The sequence below is a fragment of the Giraffa tippelskirchi genome, chromosome 9 (assembly GCF_054371585.1).
Source record: "Giraffa tippelskirchi isolate mGirTip1 chromosome 9, T2T-mGirTip1v1.2.pri, whole genome shotgun sequence".
In the NCBI taxonomy this organism is placed as follows: domain Eukaryota; kingdom Metazoa; phylum Chordata; class Mammalia; order Artiodactyla; family Giraffidae; genus Giraffa; species Giraffa tippelskirchi.
This window is the reverse complement of record NC_137283.1, coordinates 107726064-107748985: the sequence shown is the minus strand read 5'-3', so window position 1 is coordinate 107748985 and position 22922 is coordinate 107726064. Positions and strand designations below refer to the sequence as shown.

General features: G+C 38.7%; 2 protein-coding genes across 5 annotated transcripts in view; one reads left to right on the top strand and one right to left on the bottom strand.

The window, feature by feature from the left end:
* The window catches only part of LOC145520425 (uncharacterized), a 174710-nt gene extending 169750 nt beyond the window's left edge, over nt 1-4960 (top strand). The window contains exons 48-49 of the mRNA XM_081526707.1: nt 627-751; nt 4771-4960. Coding sequence (XP_081382833.1) covers nt 627-751; nt 4771-4896 — 251 coding nt within the window. The 3' untranslated portion in view covers nt 4897-4960. The remainder of the gene's footprint in view (nt 1-626; nt 752-4770) is intronic.
* A 5141-nt stretch (nt 4961-10101) lies between these two features.
* Nucleotides 10102-22742, bottom strand: CD164 (CD164 molecule). Of its 4 annotated transcripts, XM_081526810.1 has the most exons (7): nt 22468-22742; nt 19239-19313; nt 17965-18036; nt 16480-16515; nt 13667-13723; nt 12500-12595; nt 10102-11891 (listed from the first exon to the last, which is right to left on the bottom strand). In XM_081526810.1, the coding sequence occupies exons 1-7, from the start codon at nt 22649-22651 to the stop codon at nt 11845-11847; spliced, it is 567 nt and encodes a 188-aa protein (XP_081382936.1). In that variant the 5' UTR covers nt 22652-22742; the 3' UTR covers nt 10102-11844. The 4 variants fall into 4 exon arrangements, with proteins under 4 accessions (XP_081382936.1, XP_081382934.1, XP_081382937.1 ...); XM_081526808.1 differs by lacking the exon at nt 10102-11891 and having other exon boundaries at nt 11926-12595; XM_081526811.1 differs by lacking the exons at nt 10102-11891; nt 13667-13723 and having other exon boundaries at nt 12234-12595.
* Nucleotides 22743-22922: the final 180 nt, after the last annotated feature.

Sequence of the window (22922 nt, the reverse complement as noted above, 5' to 3'; positions counted from 1 at the left end):
CTCTGCAGACACTGTCCTCCTCCTCCCCTATCAGATGGGAACTCCCTCTACTTCTGTCCCCAGCCTACCTAAACCTGAACTCAGCTGCTTCTCCTTCCTTCCTGTTAAAATGGAAAAGGTGCTCCTTTTCCTCCCTGGGACAATTACTGTGATCAGCATCCCATGGGCTTCTATCGTCTCAGGGGCCTTGAGCTAATCTTTGTCTACTTCCTCTCCATACACTCATATTTCCCACTCATCTATCCTGATCTTGCAATGAACAATGACTTGTTGAGCATGTATGTGCCATCAGCATAAAATCCACCATAAAATTAACATCTGATCAGTTGCGTGAGCCAGAAATCTGAAAGCTATTCTTCCTTATGCTGCAAACGCAACTAATTACCAAGTCCTATTAATGTGAATATCTCAGTCTGTCTACTTCTACACACAGGTGCAAGTAGCCCATCATCTCTTTCACTTGGTCATAGACACTCAGGCAAAAGACACTATCCATGTTTTGACATCTTCACTCAAAACTAATGAAGCTGAATCAGATACCCATTTTAAGCTCTAAAATTTTATGAATTAAACCTAGGCCTGTACATTGCAACCAGAGATATAATTTAACATTTTTCACATTACAGGCCTTATATCCCAAGCTCACTACTCCCTAAGTTCTGCTTCCACATCATCCAGATACACCCAGCAACACCTGTTAAAGACTCAACTCATGGGCAGCAAAATAACGAGGATTCAAAGGCCAAAGACTGTAAGTAATGATAAATTTGATTATACAAAACAATGAAAAATGTAAATATGAAGTCATGGATTTAGGGTCACTTCAAACTTACATTAAAAAAATGTGTATCAAGATCTTATCTCAATGGTTGGGTCTTAGAAAATAATATTGTGGGTTTCTCACTAAGGGAATTTGTCCATGAATTATTGCTGAATCAATGTGTTCCTTTGGGAAGGAGGGTCTAGGATTTCCTATTCGGTCATCTTGATGGCATCACTCCTCAATAATAAAATTCTAATATTGAAACAAGCCCAAAAGCACTTCAGTTCAGTTCAGTTCAGTTGTGTCCAACTCTTTGAGACCCCATGAATCGCAGCACACCAGGTCTCCCTGTCCATCACCAACTCCTGGAGTCTACCCAAACTCATGTCCATCGAGTCGGTGATGCCATCCAGCCATCTCATCCTCTGTCGTCCCCTTCTCCTCCTGCCCCCAATCCTTCCCAGCATCAGGGTCTTTTCCAATGAGTCAAATCTTCGCATCGGGTGGCCAAAGTATTGGAGTTTCAGCTTCAACATCAGTCCTTCCAATGAACACCCAGGACTGATCTCCCCCTTAGGATGGACTGGTTGGATCTCCTTGCAGTCCAAGGGGCTCTCAAGAGTCTTCTCCAACACCACAGTTCAAAAGCATCAATTCTTCGGCGCTCAGCTTTCTTCACCGTCGAACTCTCACATCCATACATGACTACTGGAAAAACCATGGCCTTGACTAGATGGACCTTTGTTGGCAAAGGAATGTCTCTGCTTTTTAATATGCTATCTAGGTTGGTCATAACTTTCCTTCCAAGGAGTAAGTGTCTTTTAATTTCATGGCTGCAATCACCATCTGCAGTGATTTTGGAGCCCCCCAAAATAAAGTCTGACACTGTTTCCCCATCTCCCCATCTATTTCCCATGAAGTGATGGAACCAGATGCCATGATCTTAGTTTTCTGAATATTGAGCTTTAAGCCAACTTTTTCACTCTCCTCTTTCACTTTCATCAAAAGGCTCTTTAGTTCCTCTTCACTTTCTGCCATAAGGTTGGTGTCATCTGCATATCTGAGGTTATTGATATTTCTCCGGGCAATCTTGATTCCAGCTTGTGCTTCTCCCAGCCCAGTGTTTCTCATGATGTACTCTGCATACAAGTTAAATAAGCAGGGTGACAATATACAGCCTTGACACACTCCTTTTCCTATTTGGAACCAGTCTGTTGTTCCGTGTCCAGTTCTAACTATTGCTTCCTGACCTGCATACAGGTTTCTCAAGAGACAGGTCAGATGGTCTGGTATTCCCATCTCTTTCAGAATTTTCCACAGTTTATTGTGATTCACACAGTCAAAGGCTTTGGCATAGTCGATAAAACAGAAATAGATGTTTTTCTGGAACTCTCTTGCTTTTTTGATGATCCAGCGGATGTTGGCAGGTTGATCTCTGGTTCCTCTGCCTTTTCTAAAACTAGCTTGAGCATCTGGAAGTTCACAGTTCACGTATTGTTTAAGCCTGGCTTGGAGAATTTTGAGCATTACTTTACTAGCGTGTGAGATGAGTCCAATTGTGCGGTAGTTTGAGCATTCTTTGGCATTGCCTTTCTTTGGGATTGGAATGAAACCTGACCTTTTCCAGTCCTGTGGCCACTGCTGAGTTTTCCAAATTTGTTGGCATATTGAGCGCAGCACTTTCACAGCATCATCTTTGAGGATTTGAAATAGCTCAACTGGAATTCCATCATCTCCACTAGCTTTGTTCGCAGTGATGCTTTCTAAGGCCCACTTGACTTCACATTCCAGGATGTCTGGCTGTAGGTGAGTAATCACACCATCGTGATTATCTGGGTCGTGAAGATCTTTTTTGTATAGTTCTTCTGTGTATTCTTGCCACCTCTTCTTAATATCTTCTGCTTCTGTTAGGTCCATACCATTTCTGTCCTTTATTGAGCCCATCTTTGCATGAAATGTTCCCTTGGTATCTCTAATTTTCTTGAAGAGATCTCTAGTCTTTCCCATTCTGTTGTTTTCCTCTATTTCTTTGTACTGATTGCTGAGGAAGGCTTTCTTATCTCTCCTTGCTATTCTTTGGAACTCTGCATTCAAATGGGAATCTTTCCTTTTCTCCTTTGCTTTTCGCTTCTCTTCTTTTCACAGCTATTTATAAGGCATCTTCACACAGCCATTTTGCTTTTTTCCATTTCTTTTCCACGGGGATGGTCTTGATCCCTGTCTCCTGTACAATGTCACGAACCTCTGTCCATAGTTCATCAGGCACTCTATCAGATCTAGTCCCTTAAATCTATTTGTCACTTCCACTGTATAATCATAAGGGATTTGATTTAGGTCATACCTGAATGGTCTAATGGTTTTCCCTACTTTCTTCAATTTAAGTCTGAATTTGGCAATAAGGAGTTCATGATCTGAGCCACAGTCAGCTCCCGGTCTTGTTTTTGCTGACTGTATAGAGCTTCTCCATCTTTGGCTGCAAAGAATATAATCAGTCTGATTTCAGTGTTGACCATCTGGTGATGTCCATGTGTAGTCTTCTCTTGTGTTGTTGGAAGAGGGTTAGCACTTACTCAATTACAATTCAGTAAATGGGTGTGAAAGTCAGTACAACACCTGGACATGGTCTCTCAATTTTTTTTTTAATCATCTGCAGTAATTAACTAGCAGTGCCAGAGCCTTTGTGTTCCCTGGCAGAGCAGAAATAATTTCAGAAGTCAGCCTTAAAGCATGTGAGCAATGCTTGGAATGCAGATCAGGTTGAAGTATAGCACACATTTGAAGAATTTTTTTTTACTGTATCAGCTCTTAGTTTATGTTAAGACCACTTGAATCCTCGTTTCACCACCTTCTCTATACTACTTTAATAAGTATTACACTCTTTGCTCCATTGTTTTTCAGAATCCCCTCCAGAGACGTATATATCTAATCAACAAACTTAAGAATTCCTCTGCTCTTACCTTGAGAAAAGAGGAAAAAATACAATGTCAGAGAAAATATGCCATCCTAAGGCCTCTTTTGAAGCCAATGGTCTAGTTATTGGACCAAAAATTTGTTGCAGTATTTCCAGACATACAGTTAAGGGAGACACAGAGGCAAGCAGCAGGTCAGGAACATACCCAACTGAGAACCTTGACCAAGTAGGGCCACATTATCAATGCCTACCTTTTGCTTGACCCACCAGTCTCTGTGCAATCGTCTTTCACGGAAAGGTAAAGTTCTACTACATGTCTATTTGCTTCTGCAAAAGCCCTTTCCAAAAGGAAGCAATGTTCTGTTGATCTGTATGGGACCACATCGGCTTTTAAGATTTACTCTATCCCCATTTCACTCCCCAAAGCAAACGGTCCTTATGGGGCAGGTTGCTGATCACAACTCTTATGGTTGAGAAAGCTGCTAAGGAGCTAAGTACATTAGCGGAGATGCGCTAGGTTTCAGATTTAGAAGGGTGATGGTCTAAGACTAATTGTTGGCTACATTACCTTATTAAATAAGTAAACTGTAATAAATTAGGAAGCATCTTGTGGGCCCATTGGCTTGTGTGTAGTAGCGACCACAGGCAAAAAACCTGAGGTCCAGGAAAGCCACAGAATCATCTGGCACCTCTTCAAATCTGTCTAAGGTCTGACTTCTTAAACAAGGTCTATGAGACAAGTCAGATAAATAGACTGGGAGGAATTTATAGAGGGCTGAAATATAAGACCACTGATTTTCTTTTAAAAGTAGCACTGCACTAACAAATGATAGACATTAAGGAATTTATTGATTTCTCCAAATATGAGATATCTTTCCTTCCTTAGCTGGATATGGCTTTCCATTAATGGATTCATCCCTGACTAGTTCCCTTTATAAACAAGAGGCAAAATATGTATGTCAAAGCACACTAAATGATCTAACCCAGACTTAACCAATGATCTTGGTCTCATTATTAACAGTGACTTGTAATGATGCGATAATTATTCATCATCGTTTTAAAAGGCTCTAATACCTACTTAATAATTATTTTGCAGGTACCTATTAAACACAAAAAAAGAACTGACCATGTCTTCCTACCCAATGTGGCAGATACTGTTCAACTTTCAGCTTTTCAAGTTAAAACGGCTCCATCCAGAATCCCATTTAGACCTGATTGGTAATCATATAGCCTTTTTCCAAGTTTTATTTCTGTGAGCATTTGAATAAAAATGATTCTAAATTCCATTAAGCCTTTTATCTAAATTTTACCACATGTGAAGATAGTATGGAAGGACTGAGATGATTATATGTTGAATGTCCCAAGTGAAGTAGGGTTTGACCCTAAATTTTAAAATGTTAACAGTTGATTTGCATTTCTACATCTAGGCCTTGCCTCTGGTCAACCAGCAGCCTCTTAATATAGGTTCTAGTTACTGATTAGGTGGGAGAGCCGAGAGAGAGGGCATTGCTGGCCAGACAGCATTTATTAACAAGTGAAAAACCAGGTCAGAGACTAATCTAAGTAAATTTCAAAGCACTTATTTCTATTTGTTTCACTTAAGAACACCATTCTCTCACGTCTTTTTATTCTTCCTACGAACAGCAAAACCCTCTTCAGACTTTTGTAAAGTCCTAATCCAAGTCTTTTTGTTGAGACAGGAAAATTTATTTTGGGTAAAGGAATAAACAAACATCAATAGATAAGTGGAACAGAACAGACCAGAGAAACATATTTACAGACATACTTATGTATTAAATATCTAAATGCACACACACATGCAAATTTATTTCTGAAATAGGATATTAAAAACAAAAGGAAGGTTGATGACTGAGATCAAAACTAAAAAATCAGCATGACCAGGTAAGATACCACTTAGGACTTAGGCTTCTCAGGTCCAAATTCACCTTTTTTTTTTTTTTATTAAATAAATTTATTTATTTTAGTTGGGGGCTAATTACTTTACAATATTGTAGTAGTTTTTGCCATACATTGACACCAATCAGCCATGGGTTTACATGTGTTCCCCTTCCTGTACTCCCCTCCCACCTCCCTCCCCATCCCATCCCTCTGGGCCATCCCATTGCCCCAGCCCTGAGCATTTGTCTCATGCATCAAACATGGAATGGTGTTCTGTTTCACACATGACAATATACATGTTTCAATGCTATTCTCCCAGAACGTCCCACCCTCACCTTCTCCCTCAGAGTCCATAAGACTGTTCTATGCATCTGTGTCTCTTATTCTGTCTCGCATATAGGGTTATCGTTGCCATTTTTTAAATTCCATATATATGCATTAGTATACTGTATTGCTGTTTTTCTTTCTGGCTTACTTCGCTCTGTATAATGGGCTCGTTTCATCCATCTCAATAGAACTGATTCAAATGTATTCTTTTTAATGGCTGAGTAATATTCCATTGTGTATATGTACCACAGCTTCCTTATCCATTCGTCTGCTGATGGACATCTAGGTTGTTTCCATGTCCTGGCTATTGTAAACAGTGCTGCGATGAACATTGGAGTACACGCGTCTCTTTCAATTCTGGTTTCCTCAGTGTGTATGCCCAGCAGTGGGATTGCTGGGTCATATGGCAGTTCTATTCCCAGTCTTTTAAGGAATCTCCACACTGTTCTCCATAGTGGCTGTACTAGTTTGCAGTCCCACCAACAGTGTAAGAGGGTTCCCTTTTCTCCACACCCTCTCCAGCATTTATTGCTTGTGGACTTTTGGATAGCAGCCATTCTGACTGGTGTGAAATGGTACCTCATTGTGGTTTTGATTTGCATTTCTCTAATAATGAGTGCAAATTCACCCTTCATTGTCTTCTATCAAGTAATGAATCTAGACACTGCAAACATGTCTTCTTTACCACCAGGCAGGATGTTAAGCTTTGTCAGTAGAGGGTGCTGGAGGAAGAAGGGTTTCTCTTGGGTTCTGGGCTCCTCACCTAGGCAGGCACCTGCAGCTTTTTCCGGGCCGAACTCCAGTGGTGCATGCAGGTTCCTGGTGGAGTGCCACTGGCATAGCACCTCCTGTGAAGGGGCTCCTCCCTCCCCCGCCCCACCCTTCACAGCTTCAGTGAACTCCTCTGCCATTCAGCCTAGGCCACACCTTCTCCAATGAAGTGTGGATATAAGCTTAGGAGGGCAGTGAGACACAAGGGTACTGATGAAATAACAAGTGCTAATAGTAAGTGGAAGGATAAAGAAAACATTCTGATATCTGCTAGTAGGAAATGGAAGGCAATCTCTGTGTTAAAAGTTTCAAAGTGGAAACCCTGGGCGCAGGTGTCCACTTCTGTTTGCTCTAGAGAAACATTCACACATATAAGCAAGATGGCAGGTATCAAGATATTCTTTAGAAAACAGTAAAATCTACAAATTACAAACAACCTAATTGTTCTTCAGTATGTAGATACTTACAATAGTCATACTACATATACCAACAGAGAATTTAAGAATTTGGCATAGCTAATGAGTGAAAAAAAGTTGCAGGATAATACTAAAATAAAAATCCACATCATTTATTTTCTAAGGGTATATTTAATTGTGTGTATATAAATGCTGAGGGGGAGAGTTTACCACCAAACCAGTTCCTAGCAATTATCTCTGGAAAGTGGAGAAGGACAAAGATGGCAAAGGGACTGGGATGATCAAAGCAGACTTTACCTGTAATAGTTTAAGAAAAAAAAGAATATGTATTCATTACTTAAATAATTAAAAATGAAGACTTTAAAAGTCCTATCTTGAACTTTTACTTCTGGCCAAGATAAAATGAGAGACTGGTATACGCTGAAACAAATGAAACACAAGGCAAAACACAATAAACAGTGGTTTCCAACACACTGGACTTCAGCCAAAGGACAGTTCCTTGAAGGAAAGGAAACCACCAACCCAGCTTACTGCCTTGAATTTCTAAGACATGATGCAGGAAGGCAACATCTAGGCAAAGGTCAGTGAACTTCCCTGACTTGAGGAGATGGGAGCTGAGAGTTAAAGGAGATGAAAGCAGATAAGAGTTCCCGGGGCAGAGGACCAGGGAGGAGAGAACTACACAAAGGAGAACTCCAGAGACCTGCAGAGGATACCCCTCAAGTATTCAACAATGTATTGGTCAGGACATGTACACGATGAAACTATCCAAGGCTGGGGGAAGGTTTAGAGGAAATAGTACTTGGAACGCACACAAGGCCAGGAATAGAGGCTACTTCCACTAACCCAGACCAGAAAGCCTCTTAATCCAGGGAGCACTGGGTAGATAATTAGCCAGTGCAGAACTGGGGAACAATTAATCCTAGAACAAATGTTCTGCTCTCTTAACAAAGCTTAAAAAGCAAGATCTGAAAGGAGCCAACTGCTGTCAAGAAATTTAACTATATCCCAGAACAAAAATAACACCCAACGAGTTAAAATTTACATCTGGCATGCAATAAGAAACTACCAAGCATACAAAGAAACAGGAAAGTTATGACCTATAGTGAGAAAAAAATCAACAGAAACTGACCCAGATGTTAAAAATTGTTACATGTTCAAAATGTAAACCTGGAATATGTGGAAATATAACACCCAAACTGAACTTTTAAAAATGAAGACATCTGAAGTGAAAAGACACTAGGTAAGATTAACAATAGATTAAACATAGTAGAAGAAAATATTAGTGAATTTAAAAGATAGTAATAATCTGACACGAAGTAGAAAAAGATTTTTTAAAAACCAAAACATTGCATGGGTAAATTTTAAGTCACCTTCTAGCAGCCTCTGTGGAACTGAAGTCCCCAACACAGAGAATGGAAAGGACAGAAAAAGATATCTGAAAAAATAGCTGCAAGTTTTCCAAATCTGATGAAAAACCACAAATCCAAGACACTCAACAAACCTCAACCACAAGAAACAAAACAGCATCAGTTCAGTTCAGCTCAGTCGTGTCCGACTCATTGCAACCCCATGGACTGCAGCACACCAGGATTCCCTTCATCACCAACTCCTGGAGCTTGCTTCAAGTCATGTCCATGGAGTAGGTGATGCCATCCAACTATCTCATCCTCTGTCATCCCCTTCTCCTCCTGACTTCAATCTTTCCCAGCATCAGGGTCTTTTCCAATGAGTCAGTTCTTTGCATCAGGTGGCCGAAGTATTGGAGCTTCAGCTTCATCATCAGTCATCCCAATGAATATTCAGGACTGATTTCCTTTAGGATGGACTGGCTTGATCTCCTTGCAGTCCAAGGGACTCTCAAGAGTCTTCTCCAACACCACAGTTCAAAAGCATCCATTCTTCGGCCCTCAGCTTTATGGTCCAACTCTCACATCCATACATGACTACTGGAAAAACCACAGCTTTGACCAGACGGACTACAGCACAACACATTACAATCAAAATGCTCAAAAAAAGTGATAAGGAGAAAAATCTTGTAAAAGCAAGAGAAAAAAAAAGACATGTACTGAGGAATGAAAGATAAAGATGAGATTTCTCATAGGACACAATGCATGTGAGATGTTGGATCAACATTATTAAAGGGCTAAAAGCAAAAATGTCAACCTAGAATTCTATATCCAATGAAATCATTCAAAAATGAAAGCACATAAAAACTGTAAGAACTCATAACCCGTATCTTTACCAACAAAACTAGAAATGTTGAAGGTTAAAAGACATCCTTTAGTCAGGTGAATACCAGCAGCAACATGTTATCTACACAAATTAAGGAAGAGCACACAGATAGTAACTACATGGGTAAACACACAGGACTTTAATCATTAAAAAATTAAAACAAAACACCCCACCTACTGTGAACACCATTCTCATCAAAATAACAGTTTGTCTTTGGCAATGTTCACGAGTCTCTAATCCACTCTTCTGGGCTTTAAGGCTGATAGAAGAGTATCTATTCTCTCTTTTTAGTCCAAGTTCTGCGATTTCATATAGAATGTAATTTTGCCGAAAACATGGGCCTACAGAATCAGATTTCACATACCAGCATGTGGCTTGATACTAAATATTTATACCAAAGACTCTGAACAGAAACCCAATTTTACTTTACATGCAATCTAAATAAGGCAGAGAGTCACAAACAAGCTTTCAGATATCTAACAACAGATGGTATTCTCATAAATACTTGGTATACTAGCACGTAAGTAGATGATTTCTATTTGAGGAAGATCCACTTTGTCAACAGCAAGGCAAACCAAGTCCTCCCTCCAACTATCCTTTCTAAGGCTCTGTTCTCCACTGATAAAGACATCCCTTGGCTACTATCTGCTGGTCTTGAGGAGCAATGAAACACTGAGTAGACAAGCCATTTCCAACAAGACTAAGGTAAATCCACTAGCATTAAATTTCACAGTCAAAATATAAATGCACACTTTAGTTAATAAAAAAAAAAGAGCAGATTAACCCAATAAACATGTAGATTTATTTTAGATCAGTTTGGTACATGATACAGATTGGTTTTGCAGTTTTTAATGAACTGAAATAGAAATTTCTAAATACAGCAATGTCTGCCTGTGCAACAATTACCTGTAAGATAAGATACGGGATTTTAATAGAACTACAATCTGCATGAACAAATCAGGTGAAAAATCTGAACATGTTTCTACATACCTTTTGGATTAAAAAAAAAAACAAACCCAAATCATTAATGGCTCAAGATACTAAACTGCTAAAGAGGGGAAAAGGCTGTGAGTTCACTGTAAGAGCTCTTCTTGTAAAATCTAGTTCCATATTATGATTCTGTTAGGGCAGTATTCAAAACTACAGAAGGTGAGAGGCTTCATCAGCTACATTTTCACAGAAATAGCTATGGCGTTAACATTAATGTGTGGCAAGGTATTCGTATCTAAGTAAATGACAATTACACCACTGTAGCTAATTTTTACCCCTTTGGGAGAATGGAAATTCTTTGTATTTTCAACTGAATTTTCTATCTTAAAGCAATCACTAAAAGCTAACAGCCATGGCACCATAATAAAAATTTTTGTGAGGTACCTAAGAATATCACTACTGAGGGAAACACAAAAATGTGAGGTAAGCCTACCTTTTCCCAAAAAACCTTTGAAGCCAGAGATTTTAAACAATTAAGGCACTTGAAAACATTAGGTATATGTACAAATGTGCAAGTAAAACAAACTTTAGCTGTACCAGCAAGTAACAAAGAAACAGTAAATCTTCATTTTAAGAACCTTTAATTATCTAAATACAAGGAATTTTGGCATATGAAATGGACCAAAGCAACTTGTCTTTTACTATAAAATATTGAAAACCAGTACTAAAATCGGCCCCTATTGGCTAAAGAAACTAGAACAAAACATCTTAATGACCTAGAAAAGCAAAAGTTCATTTTAAACTGATTTAAGCCCCTGAACTAATCCAATGTGTCAAAGGCAGGGAAGAAATATCCCTCAACCTGAAAAAAACTAGTGCTTCATGAGGAAACTAAAAAATAAAAGTATGCTTTTCCTACAACAGGAACTGAAACTAAGAAGAAAGGCTGGGAAAGGAGAAACAAAAAGTTCAATCTGTTTATCCAGGGCAATTATCAATAAAAATTTAGTCACCTGATCAACTAAAATTTTTTCTGAAATTATACTGCTCACATTTGCTATCTCAAAACTTAAAATGACTGTCTCATTTAAAGAGTTAATAAATGATTCTAAAACAACTTATTTCTTCCTTGCCTTATAAAAGCTACTTTTCAAGAAAGCTAGGTGGAAATCCTTTTAAGGTACAACAGTGTTAGGATACTTTTTTGAAGTACAAAGGAAAACATAATTAAATCAACTTTATACTTTTTAACAGCCGTAAGAAAAATGGTGGGAGGTCCAATAGATGAAAGCTTTCGACTCTGTAGAACATCATTTAAGTTACTCAGCCTTGAAATAAAGTAGGTAAGTTTTCAATTAAATACTAACAGTATGGTATCTAAAAGCAGGTTTACTACTGCTCACATCAACAGTTACATCCTCAGACCAACTTTTCCCTTCATTAAGGTAAAAGAACAAATCACCACCATTTTTTAAGTTACAGCCTACCTTTCAGTCTGTCTTTTAAGGCACTGTTCTTTATTTTCTCACTGATATAAGGTGCTTTACAAGTATGAACAATAACCTGCTATACTTTTCATGTTTTGTATCCTCTCATTTCTTTAAATCTGGAATGTAATTCCCTGTGTGGCATCTTTTTTCTAATGTAGAAAAAATAACTTATCAAGCGCAAAATTTTACTCTAAGGATACTAAATTTATAAATTTATTCCACTTTTGAAATGATAGCCAAAAATCCACCTGATTGATGCTCATTTGGCACATTCTTCTCAATTCTGGTCACTAAACTACATCCTGAGTTAGGATGAAAATAATGCAGCTTTCAGGCTTAAAATGACTACATTTAAATTGCCAAAAGAGTCATGAGGTTGTCTGCGCAGGACAATGTTTTCCATCACTTACAGTTACATTTGGCATGTCAAGAAAAGAGAACATAATCCCACAGCAGCAGCCATTTAAAATAAAAGAAGACAGCCACAAGGATTCATGCAGCATATTTTAAATATTCCCGTTGAGCAAAATGATTTAACTGATTTTTCTTCAAGGGTGATGCTCCTATATACATCCTTTGAAAAATTAAAGATCCTAGAACAGCGTCTTCCATGTGGGACATCTTGAAAGATAATATTTTGGTTTCAGTGAGTTACACGCCAGTCCTTGTTAATTTAGTGGGTCTGTTTACAGAGTGTGGTAGTTTCGTTCTTTAGATTTGCAGAATTTATAGAGAAAGAAAATTACAGCCTGCAGACCCAAGACAAGGACAATTCCTCCAATGAAACTGGCTGCATCAAAGGTAGACTTCCGCACAGGTTGTATAGTTGGAGTTAAAGTGGTATTAGTTGTACCTGGTTAAACGATAAAAGAAATAACAAACCTTAGTAAGTCTCATGATCCTCTATAATTCAAGACTCATCTGAGCCACTTTTTTGCCATGTGTTTCTATAAAGTATTTCCTCTTGTGTCAACAGCTTCCTAATTGAGGAAGACAACCATTTATCAATCCCATTCTTCATTCTATCCAACAACATCAAGTGGTCAATGGTGCTAATATAATTTCAAATATGAAAACAAAAATTATTCTCTTGGCACATTACACCCTGTGAACATATTAAGCACTTTTAAAATTTGCAGTTTCTTCAGACTACATATCATAGTTAATTGCTAGAGTAAATATTAATATTTGTGTTTAAAATTCATACAACTTTGCATTTTTCTAAATTTATAAAAGGTAAATTAAAATTTGATTACAGGTTTTCAAATTACAAAAATGATAAAGCCAAAAAATTCACAGAATCAAAATTTTCAGTATTATAAATATGGCTGGAGGGAAGAGTTCCTAACCTATGTGCATCTACAGTGTCCTGTGGCAAAACCTAAATATGACTTAGTTAATAACACGTAAAAACATTAGTTAATAAACTTTACTTTCATACATACTATCAAAAGTTATAAAGGAATTATAAGAAATGGTAAGAAATATGAATGAGGTGTACATTGGGTAGTTATCTCGGCTTTTAAGACCTAAAAGTAAAAAGGATGGCTGTATTATCTTCACTCAAATTGACACAGTCTAATACAGCACACAACCAATTTCTAACAGTAATCAGTATTTAATTTTTAAGTTATAGGAAATTAGATTTTACCTACAGATTGTACTAAAAGGGTTTTGGAAAACCATTACCATTTAATTCTAACATGTCACGCCAAATGTGATTACAATTTTAAAATGTATTAGAGGACTCTCAGCAAACCTATCCTTATTGCTTTAACAGCCTACTACCTTGGTCTTCCAAATCTAAGAGGTGAATTTCAGTTCCTAACTATTTATGAATAAAATTGCAAAGTGACAACAAATAGTAAAAGCTAACCCTACACACACATCCCATCTCACTGTTAGTTTTAAAAACCACAATTACCTGATGTAGTAGCTGTGGTGGAAGTTGTAGTAGTGGAAGGCAGAGTTGTGGTTTTAGCTGGAATGCAAATGAAATGTATTAAAACCTTAAATTTCTCACTTATCTAGCATCTATCTTTTAAAAACACAACTACCACTTCAACATGCTTCCAGTTGTTTTTTTTTTTACAGAATAAAGGCCAAATCTCAGTTAATGGTTTACTAACATATCTACACATTCAGAACATTAGCTTTGAAGTGTATTCTAAAACATTAAGCAATCATAAAGTTGTATATATGTTAACATCTATGTACATATGTAAGTATAAAAATTTATATATACACCTGGATACCATTTACAAAAAGACACACAGGTGGGCAAGAATTTAGGTGAGGGAACTATTGGTTCTTTCTCAATAATCTTGCTTCTAAGACAAAAACCATTAACTTAGTAAGTCATGGTAATAAACAAATACAATTCAGTATTTCTTAAAGTAGATATCAAGGTTTATCTTCTTCATTTCAGGGGTTTGGCAAACTTTTCTTAACGAGGCAGACAATAAACATTTTAGACTTTATGCACTATGTAATACACAAGCAGCCAAAGACAACAAGCAGATGAATCCACATGGCTGTGTTCCAAAAAATTTTATTTATAAGAACAGGTGCCCCGAGGCCCTAATTTCCCTCACCTAAACGATGTTAAAAGCCCAAGGGTAAGCTCTCCTCTACTGTAGCACATGAGTTCAAATAATTATCTGCTGGTGTTTCTAAAGAAATGCACACTCACGGGAAGACTAAGTTTGAATGTAAATACATTTTAGGAACTACAGCACTATATTAAGAGACTTCAGATAGTATCAATACTACCAATAAACATTAGTAAACACTATGATATGTTCACACACTTATTTGTACTCCTTTCTCTCTCATTGTAAGCACTGTGGTCCTGCTCTTGGTTGGACAGTTAGGTCATCTTTCATTTCTCCAAGCTATGAACATCTCACAGGGAAATATTTGATCTCCTCTCTGATAGGACAGATTCTTTTACAGATTCCCTAGATTAGAGGGTATGGTTATTTTAAGACTCATAATCCGTTCAAAGTTTTCCTTGCTTGTACCTTCTGTGAAACCACAAAAAAAAATGCTTTATAAATTAAACATGTATCAAATCCTTTACAATGCTAAAATACTATTACTAATTTTATCTGACAACACTGGGAGAAAAAATTCACAAATTTGCCATTTGTTTCTCACTATTCACCCTCTGAACATGGCAAAAAAATTACCTTTTAATTTGCACTGGTTTCAATCTCTGAAGCACTAGAAGCCCACTACATAATCAAAGACAGAGCTATGAGGTTTAATTTTCAGACACTTGTAGAAGTTGCCCTCATTTTTTAAAACAGTTCTCTAGAATTACCACAACAGAATACCCCATCTGTGTTCAATCTTGCCTCTTTCCAAAAGCCTCTCCACACAGAATAAGTTATTATAATGCAAATCTCATCATATGATCTACATGCTTCAAACATACCAGCAAGGCATACAATGGCACTTCCCAGTCTGGCTCTTGACCTGTTGATTGACCTGCTTAACTTGTTCTCATCTTGTTACTGGATACTCCAAATGCAATTCCCTGACTTTATTATATTACACTCTCTCACCTCTCCTTCACATGTGCTGTCTGCCCTGCTCCACTTGGGAAAATTCCCCTCTTATTTTACCAGGTAACTTCAAGACTCAGTCTGTCAACATCTCCAGGAAGTTGTCACCACATATTACTCAAACACACCTTCCTACAAATCCCCCAACACACTGTGCTTCCTGACCTTTCATAGTTCCTACAAGAGACAAAATACTATCTTACTTCTGTTCCTATATCCCTATCTTCTAACCTAGTACCTGTCCTGGAGTAGACATTTTTATTTACTCTATTAAACTGGTAAAAATTTATACAAGGAGATAATATTTAATGCTGTTGAAGTGAAGTGAAAGTCGCTCAGTCGTGTTTGACTACTTTGCAACCCCATGAACTATACAGTCCATGGAATTCTCCAGACCAGAATATTGGAGTGTGTAGCCGTTCCCTTCTCCAGGGATCTTCTCAACCCAGGGATCGAACCCAGGTCTCTTGCATTGCAGGCAGATTCTTTACCAGTTGAGCCACCAGGGAACGCTGTTGAAGGTGTGGTTTAAAACCTTTCCAGTTTCTGGAAAGCAATCAGTATTAAGAGTCTTAAGATAATCATATCTTCTGACCCAGAATGCTGTTTGAATTAATCCTACCAGAGACGACAGCAAGTATCTTCCTGTAAGATATTCACTGCACAGAGAATGAAAGATGACCTATCCAACTAAGAGTAGATGGATAAGGTGCATACAACTATGTGTGCAGTAAGAAGGGAATTCAAATGTGCATGGGCATATCAACCAATTTCCTAATAAGTGTATTTATTAGGAATCTATATATAAAAATATATTTAGTTAGTTCTGAAAGAACTGACAACTTTTTGGTGTACCTATGGATGAAAAGAATTAATTTCCTTTAGGCTTCTGTATTTCCTTAAGAGTTACACAAAATCCACAAAACGTAGTTTCAGACTCAATGTACAAAACTACAAATCTGTTCACATTCAATGAACGTGAAACACTATAGTTATGTGTCTGTCACAAACAGTACACATTAATGTAATTATTGCAGTCCAAGACTAAATATGTCTACTCATTTTTAAAATTAAACTAATGATTTTAGGTATTAATTACTAAAGTTACTCATCAACAAAAGTTTGAAAAACCGTCAAAGGAGGAGAAGAGTCAATTATCTTGTATTACCTGTAGAATTGGTTGGCGTTGGTATGGCAGTGGGCACTATTTAAAAAACAAACATGTAAGTCAAAGCTGTCTAAAATATTGTAATCAAAGCTGCTAAAATATCATAATCTATAACACTGTTTTCCAACATGCAGTCATTTGAGTACTTTTACAATTTTTTCATTTTAGTGCCACCTATGGAGTTAGCAGCAGCAGCAGCGTGGAGGAGACAAGAGAGTTGCTCTGCCCCAATACTGGTCCTCCACTCTTTAGAAACAGCACCAATTTTTAGCGACATCCTCCCCTGCAAAAAACATTTCTTAAGTTTCCCCTGCAGCTAGGTAGCCATGTGTAACTGCTAGAAAGCATCTGTAAGGTAGATACAGGTCTCTCACTTTCCCTTCCTCTTCCTGTTGGCAAAAAAACCATTCTGATGGCCGGAACATGAGCATTCACCTTGGAGAATAAGGGCAAAGCCATTTCTGAGGAATGACACGGTAAAAACATAGAAAGAGCCTGGGTCTCTAATGATGCTCTGCAGATGCTACTCTAGCCCGCTAGCTACCCTCAAGCCCAGATTTCCTTTACATGAGAACCAAATTAATCTACCAATTAAACCACTTTAATTTGGAGTTTTGTGTCCTTGATGGCCAGAACTAATTGTTACATCACCAAATGAATAGAATTACTTATTCAATTTTTCCTTAACATATTTTAAAATTTTATACTCTTATTTCTAAGCATTATCATAAAATTACATTAGATACTAAGACTGTTCATTTATTTACCACCTAAACCATATTATGGACTCTATGTAGGGTATAACTGATCTCATACTAAGGAGAGTTTCAGTTAGAAAGTTCAAGTCGGGGGGAGGGGAGGGAAGGGGAAATGACTACTGAAACTAGATACAGGTAGACTTGAAAGGTTCTTTACTCCAGAAAAATCTTTTATTCTATTTAATTATTATCTATATACCAAATTAGGAATTTGACTTTCCCATTAATTTATAATCTTGTTAGAAAAACCAGCTTTCACCCAGGAATTTTAACTATTTCCTGGGCAAAGATGAAAGGTTAAACCATCAAGTTTCTCAAACTAAAATACAGAAAACAGATGAATAAAGCAGGGATTCATTTAATCACAGCACAAACTAAGCTGCAGACTGTGATAATCACCAGTACCATAATAAAGAAAGTGACAGAACAATGTTGTTCAAGCCTGTAAAATGCGAACAGAGAGGGTCTAAAATTCAGTGAGTATCTGGAAGAGGTTAAAGAAAAATAAAGTAGAGGAAGAGATATCTGTACTTACACCATTCCACATTATGTACCACCAAACAACTAAATCAAGCTTCAAAGCAATGAGTATGAATATGCTATTCAGATCCAAATTTCTTACAAGATTAGAATTATGGAAATGCTTCAAACCAAATATTGAAATAAGGTTTCCTGAGACAATGATCTTCCTCATCTCCTCTTCTCAGATACCAAAGTGAACACTTACCAGAACAGGATCCTGTGGTGTTCACCACCTTGCAATCACTAACTGTTGAATTATCTGAACAGTAGCTTTTACCTGTTATGGGGAGTGAGGGTGGTGTGGGATGGAGGAAAAAAAAAGAATATCAATTACTCACTTATGTTATCTCTGACTTTGTTACTATGCTCCAGAGTTCCTCCCAAAAATAGAACTCAAGTACAAACTCTCTAGAAGTCCACAAATACTTCATTATTACTTTTCCCCCATTGCTTTAAACATACTACACAGGATCTCTCCAAACATCCTTCTAAAATCCACATGAACATACTGAACAGATAAGTCAGAAACACATAGACCTCAGAACTGGGGTACAACGAAGGTTGCTAGAATTCACAAGAGGGCTGAGTCAGTAGGGAGAAGTGCTTAGAAACTAATAAAGGCTTAGTAAACATGGGAGGTGCCCCAGAGCAGCAGCTCTGTTCCAGACCTCTGCTTTAGTTTTCTACACTTTCTAAAACTGCTTTCCTGGATGGGAAGATGTGTAGCCAAGAGTAAGAGAAAGTTTTCCCCAACATATTCAATGGTAAGGCATCCAATCTCCAGAACTTGCTGATCCTGTCATACAAGAGGAGAGGGGAGCAATCTTAAATTTCATTTCATGACCTAAAGAAAAGTGACCCCTATATAACAAAAGAGTTAATTCAATTCAAACTTAGGCTAATTCCTTATTTTTAAATGGGGTTTTTAAACTTTCTTACATAGTGATATAATTTACAGAGCTCTTAAATTTTTCAATGAAGAATAACAAAGCTTAACACCATGTAGCTTTGGATTTTTCTTTACATAAAAAGGAAACCTGAAAGATTGTTTTACCGATAAGAAAAAAATTCAACCATCTTAAGCTTGCAGAAGATAAATATGCCTCAAACATTTTTCAGGGCAACAGTTTTCAGGGGAAAGTCCCACAACTTTCTTTCATGGCTAATTTTAGTGTATTAGTACACTTAACCTAACCATAAAGGTCTAAAATTTTTCTTTCTTTTAAAGCTATTGAGCCTTAATTATCAAGTCTAAGAAATTAAAGGGGGTAGCATGGGAGACAAGGAAAGATTTTAGGGGCAGTATTAAGCAACTGGTATTTTAAAGGACGAGTATTTGATTTGCAAAACAAATAACACCCACCATCCTAAATGTTTTACATTTCCAAATATTCAAGAATACCTTGCAGCAATTTTTTAAAATGTTGGACTAAAACAATATAGCATTCTCAAAATTAAAGCAAACCCAAAGATTCTTACCTTTACATTCTATCCAAAAGCAGGTAGCATTACCATCAACACAGGAAATACAACTGTTTCGGTTTCCACAAATATCTAGGCGTGGGGGTTAAAATATATAAAATCAATCAATCGGTATCTCATTTTGAGTTTGTATTACTTACCTCTGTTAAACAACAGCAAGCACTGCATACATTATCAGACTTACTTATTTAGAGAAATGGCAAAACTTATAACTCATTCACAGATGAATGGATAAAAATGTGCTACACAATCGAATATTATTCAGCCATTAAAAAAAAAAAGAAATCCTGTTATACACTAAAACATGGATGAACCTTGAGGACATTATGATGAATAAAATTATCCGATCACAAAAGGACAAATACTGCGTGACTCTACTTATATAAAGTATCTAAAACAGTCAAAGTCTGAAGCAGAAAATAAAATGGTGATTGTCAGGGGCTGGGAGAGGGGAAAGGGAGGTTTGCTGTTCAATGAGTACAAAGTTTAAAACAAGATGAAAACTTCTGTTTTTAGTTTATATGGTACAGTACACTTAAAAATCTATTAAGAGGGCTTCCCTGTTGGTCCAGGGGTTTGGAATCCGCTTTGCAATGCTGCAGTTACCAGTTCCATCCCTGATCAGGGAAGATCCCGCATGCCTCAGGGCAACTAAGCCCCTGCCATCAGAATGGCACACCTAGAGCCTGTGTTCTGAAGCAGGAGAAGCCACCCCACCAAGAGAGGTCGCCCCGCTGGAGGAAACTAGAGAAAGCTGGCACCTAGCAACGAAGAAGACCCAGCATAGTCAAAAATAAAGAATAAAAAGATATTCTTAAAAAAAGCTATTAAGAGGGTAGATCTTATGTGTTTTTAAACCAGACATGTTAAAAAAAAAAAAGTTTACTATAAAACAGTTTACTAAAAAATTCTTTCCAATCATTATAAAAGACTTATGAAACCAGAAGGCGACTCAAGAGAAAGGGGGAACAAGGCACAAGCTGGTGGTTAACGCTCAGTACTTCATGGTACCTATCTAAACAACCCCTTTGTGCACAGCAAGAATTTCAGATGCTCAGTTTCTTGAGGCATCTTAAAAAAAGAAAAATATTGGAAAAAAGGCTGTCAGAAGGTCAACACTACACACAGGGAAATCACTGCCCCCAAACATCAGATGTGAACTGGAATTTTTAATAGTAATAAAGATTTATTATAGGTTGAACCCAAGCTCTGATGATGTCTATTCTGAAAAACCTGAGATCATGAACTCACAAATGATCCATGCTTTCCGGGGTTTTCCATGAGAGGATAACAGACAACACACCTGGAGGGGGCTACATTCACAAAATTTAACAAGTTAGCATGGTCTTTGTCAATAATTTAAGACAAACAGCTCTGAGACAGAACATCGAAGAAGGCTCAATACAATTCAGTGTCTGGACTATAGAACTGGGCTCTACACATTTTCCTAGAAGCTGCTGCTGCTAAGTCACGTCAGTCGTGTCCGACCCTGTGCGACCCCATAGATGGCAGCCCGATTCTCCAGGCAAGAATACTGGAGTGGGTTGCCATTTCCTTCTCCATTCCTAGAAGCTAGGTGCCTCCAAAAATATTCTCATTTGCTTTCCCCCTGCCTAAAAAAGAGTTCTGCAAAGAGGAACTGCATTTCAATATTTATCAGAAATTGGAACAAATACAGTACTTTTTTCTGGGTAGGAAGAGGATCACAAAGTAGAAATAAGTTCAGAAGTTTGTATACACCTGAAAAACGCTAGTTGTTTAAAATCTTTTGTGCTTGATGATGAACGTTTGGTTAGCATAGTGTGTGTTACTTACAACGAACTAAACTGCTGCCTTTCAGACTGCAGTTTATCCAACCACCACTTAACAGAAGAGACTAATCTCCTTTGCACTCATTTCAAAATACACAAATGCAATTAACGTGTCTCCAAACCTCTCTTCAAACACACACACACCCTACCAAAAAAAAAAAATTCTGGGAGGAAACTACCAAAAGGGCACAGAACAAATTCTGCTCTATCATCTTGGAAATAGTGCAGTTAGAATCTCCAGTATTGTATTGTAATTTACTTTCCTCATTAAAAGATGTTTAAAATCTTTCATTAGATATTTTATTTAAACCCCTATAAAACACAAAAACTAGAGAAGATATTTTCAAATACGACCGGCCTGGGGGGAAAAAAAAAGGTAAAAATTCTTACACCGCAGCAATTCTTAGCTCAATGTGTTACTCCTTACCCAGTATTAACTAGGATAACCAACCAAACTGGACTCCAAATTTTAAATATCTAGGGAGGGTCTTCACTTTAGTAACTCAAATTTATCTCCCCCTCTGTTGCGCGTGTTGTCAGTGACTTTTCTGCTTTTCAGCGTACGTTTCAACCAGTCCCCAAAAGGAGTCAGAGCTTAACAAAAGGTCCCGATCGGGTTCTGAAAAACCGATAGACCTGGGTTCCAATGTCAGCTTCACAATCTAAACACAGGGTTCTAGTGGAATTACTTTATCTCCATCCAGCTCCTAGGTACCTATCTTCCGGTTTAGCCTAAAGCACTAAGAGATATATGCGAAACATCGGGTACACAAATGGGTACTTTTCCTCCTTCGCACACAGCACCGAGTATTAAGTTTTAATTAATTAAATGCTCAAACCTCAGATATAATCCTGCAAAATCTATGTAATTAAGTCCCAAGCGACTAATTTTTTCAAACCGAGGACTGAGACACCAGCGAGTATTTTTGTCTCCCAGCGTCTCTTTCCTCCTTTTGCCAACTCCGGGAGAAACCTCCCTTCGAAAAGACGACCTGGGTTGCCCGGGTGGACACAAACGACTAACCTCGGGGAGAGGGAGTTGGGTCTCATCGCCAACTTTGGAGGCGGTCGCCTCGCCCCACAGTCAACCTCACTGCCGCCACCGCAGAAGGAAGCCACGTCCCCTCTTAAGAGCCTGAAGTGAGGCTGGGAACTACGAGGCGCTTTTAAACAACACCTCGGCGAGGAACACTGTGGGGTCGCAATCAACCCTACGCCCCCGAGGCTCGACTTAGCCTTCCAACCAGGCACTCCGCAACCGCGGCCACCTCGGCCCGGCCCCAACCGGACTCGGACGGGCCGCCATGTTGCCGGACCGCGGCCCGCCCCGGCCCGCGCGCACCAGAGACAGGGAGGGCGGCTCGGCCCGACTGGCGGGCGGGCGAATGCAGAAAGCCCGTTGGGCCGGCGCCCACCTGGTGCTGGAGTGGTGACCAGCGGCGGAGTCGTCGTTGACACCGGGACTGTCGTGGTGGTGGGCCGTGGAGACGAGGGTGTAGTCACGTTCGGGGCCAGGGTGGTGTTCTGAGCCGCGGTGATCACGCAGAGGGCGGCCAGGCAGCCGGCGGCCACAAGCAGCGGGCGAGAGAGCCCAGACATCGCGTCCTCCGCGCCGGCGCTAGAGCGAAAGCTACGACACCCTAGGCTGCGTCCGTCCCTCTGTCCACTGCGGCGCCGCCTCCGAGACTCCGCTCCTCCAGCGGGAGCGCGCCGGCGTCACAAGAGGGCGGTGTGCGAAGGCGGGGCGCCGGCGATACCAAGTGGAATCCTGCGGGAGGGGGGAATGGAGGAACCGAGAGGAAACCGAGGAAAGCTTTTCTCTCAGGTGACTGTACTGGCCAATAGAAGAAACTGGCCAGATACAGGAAAC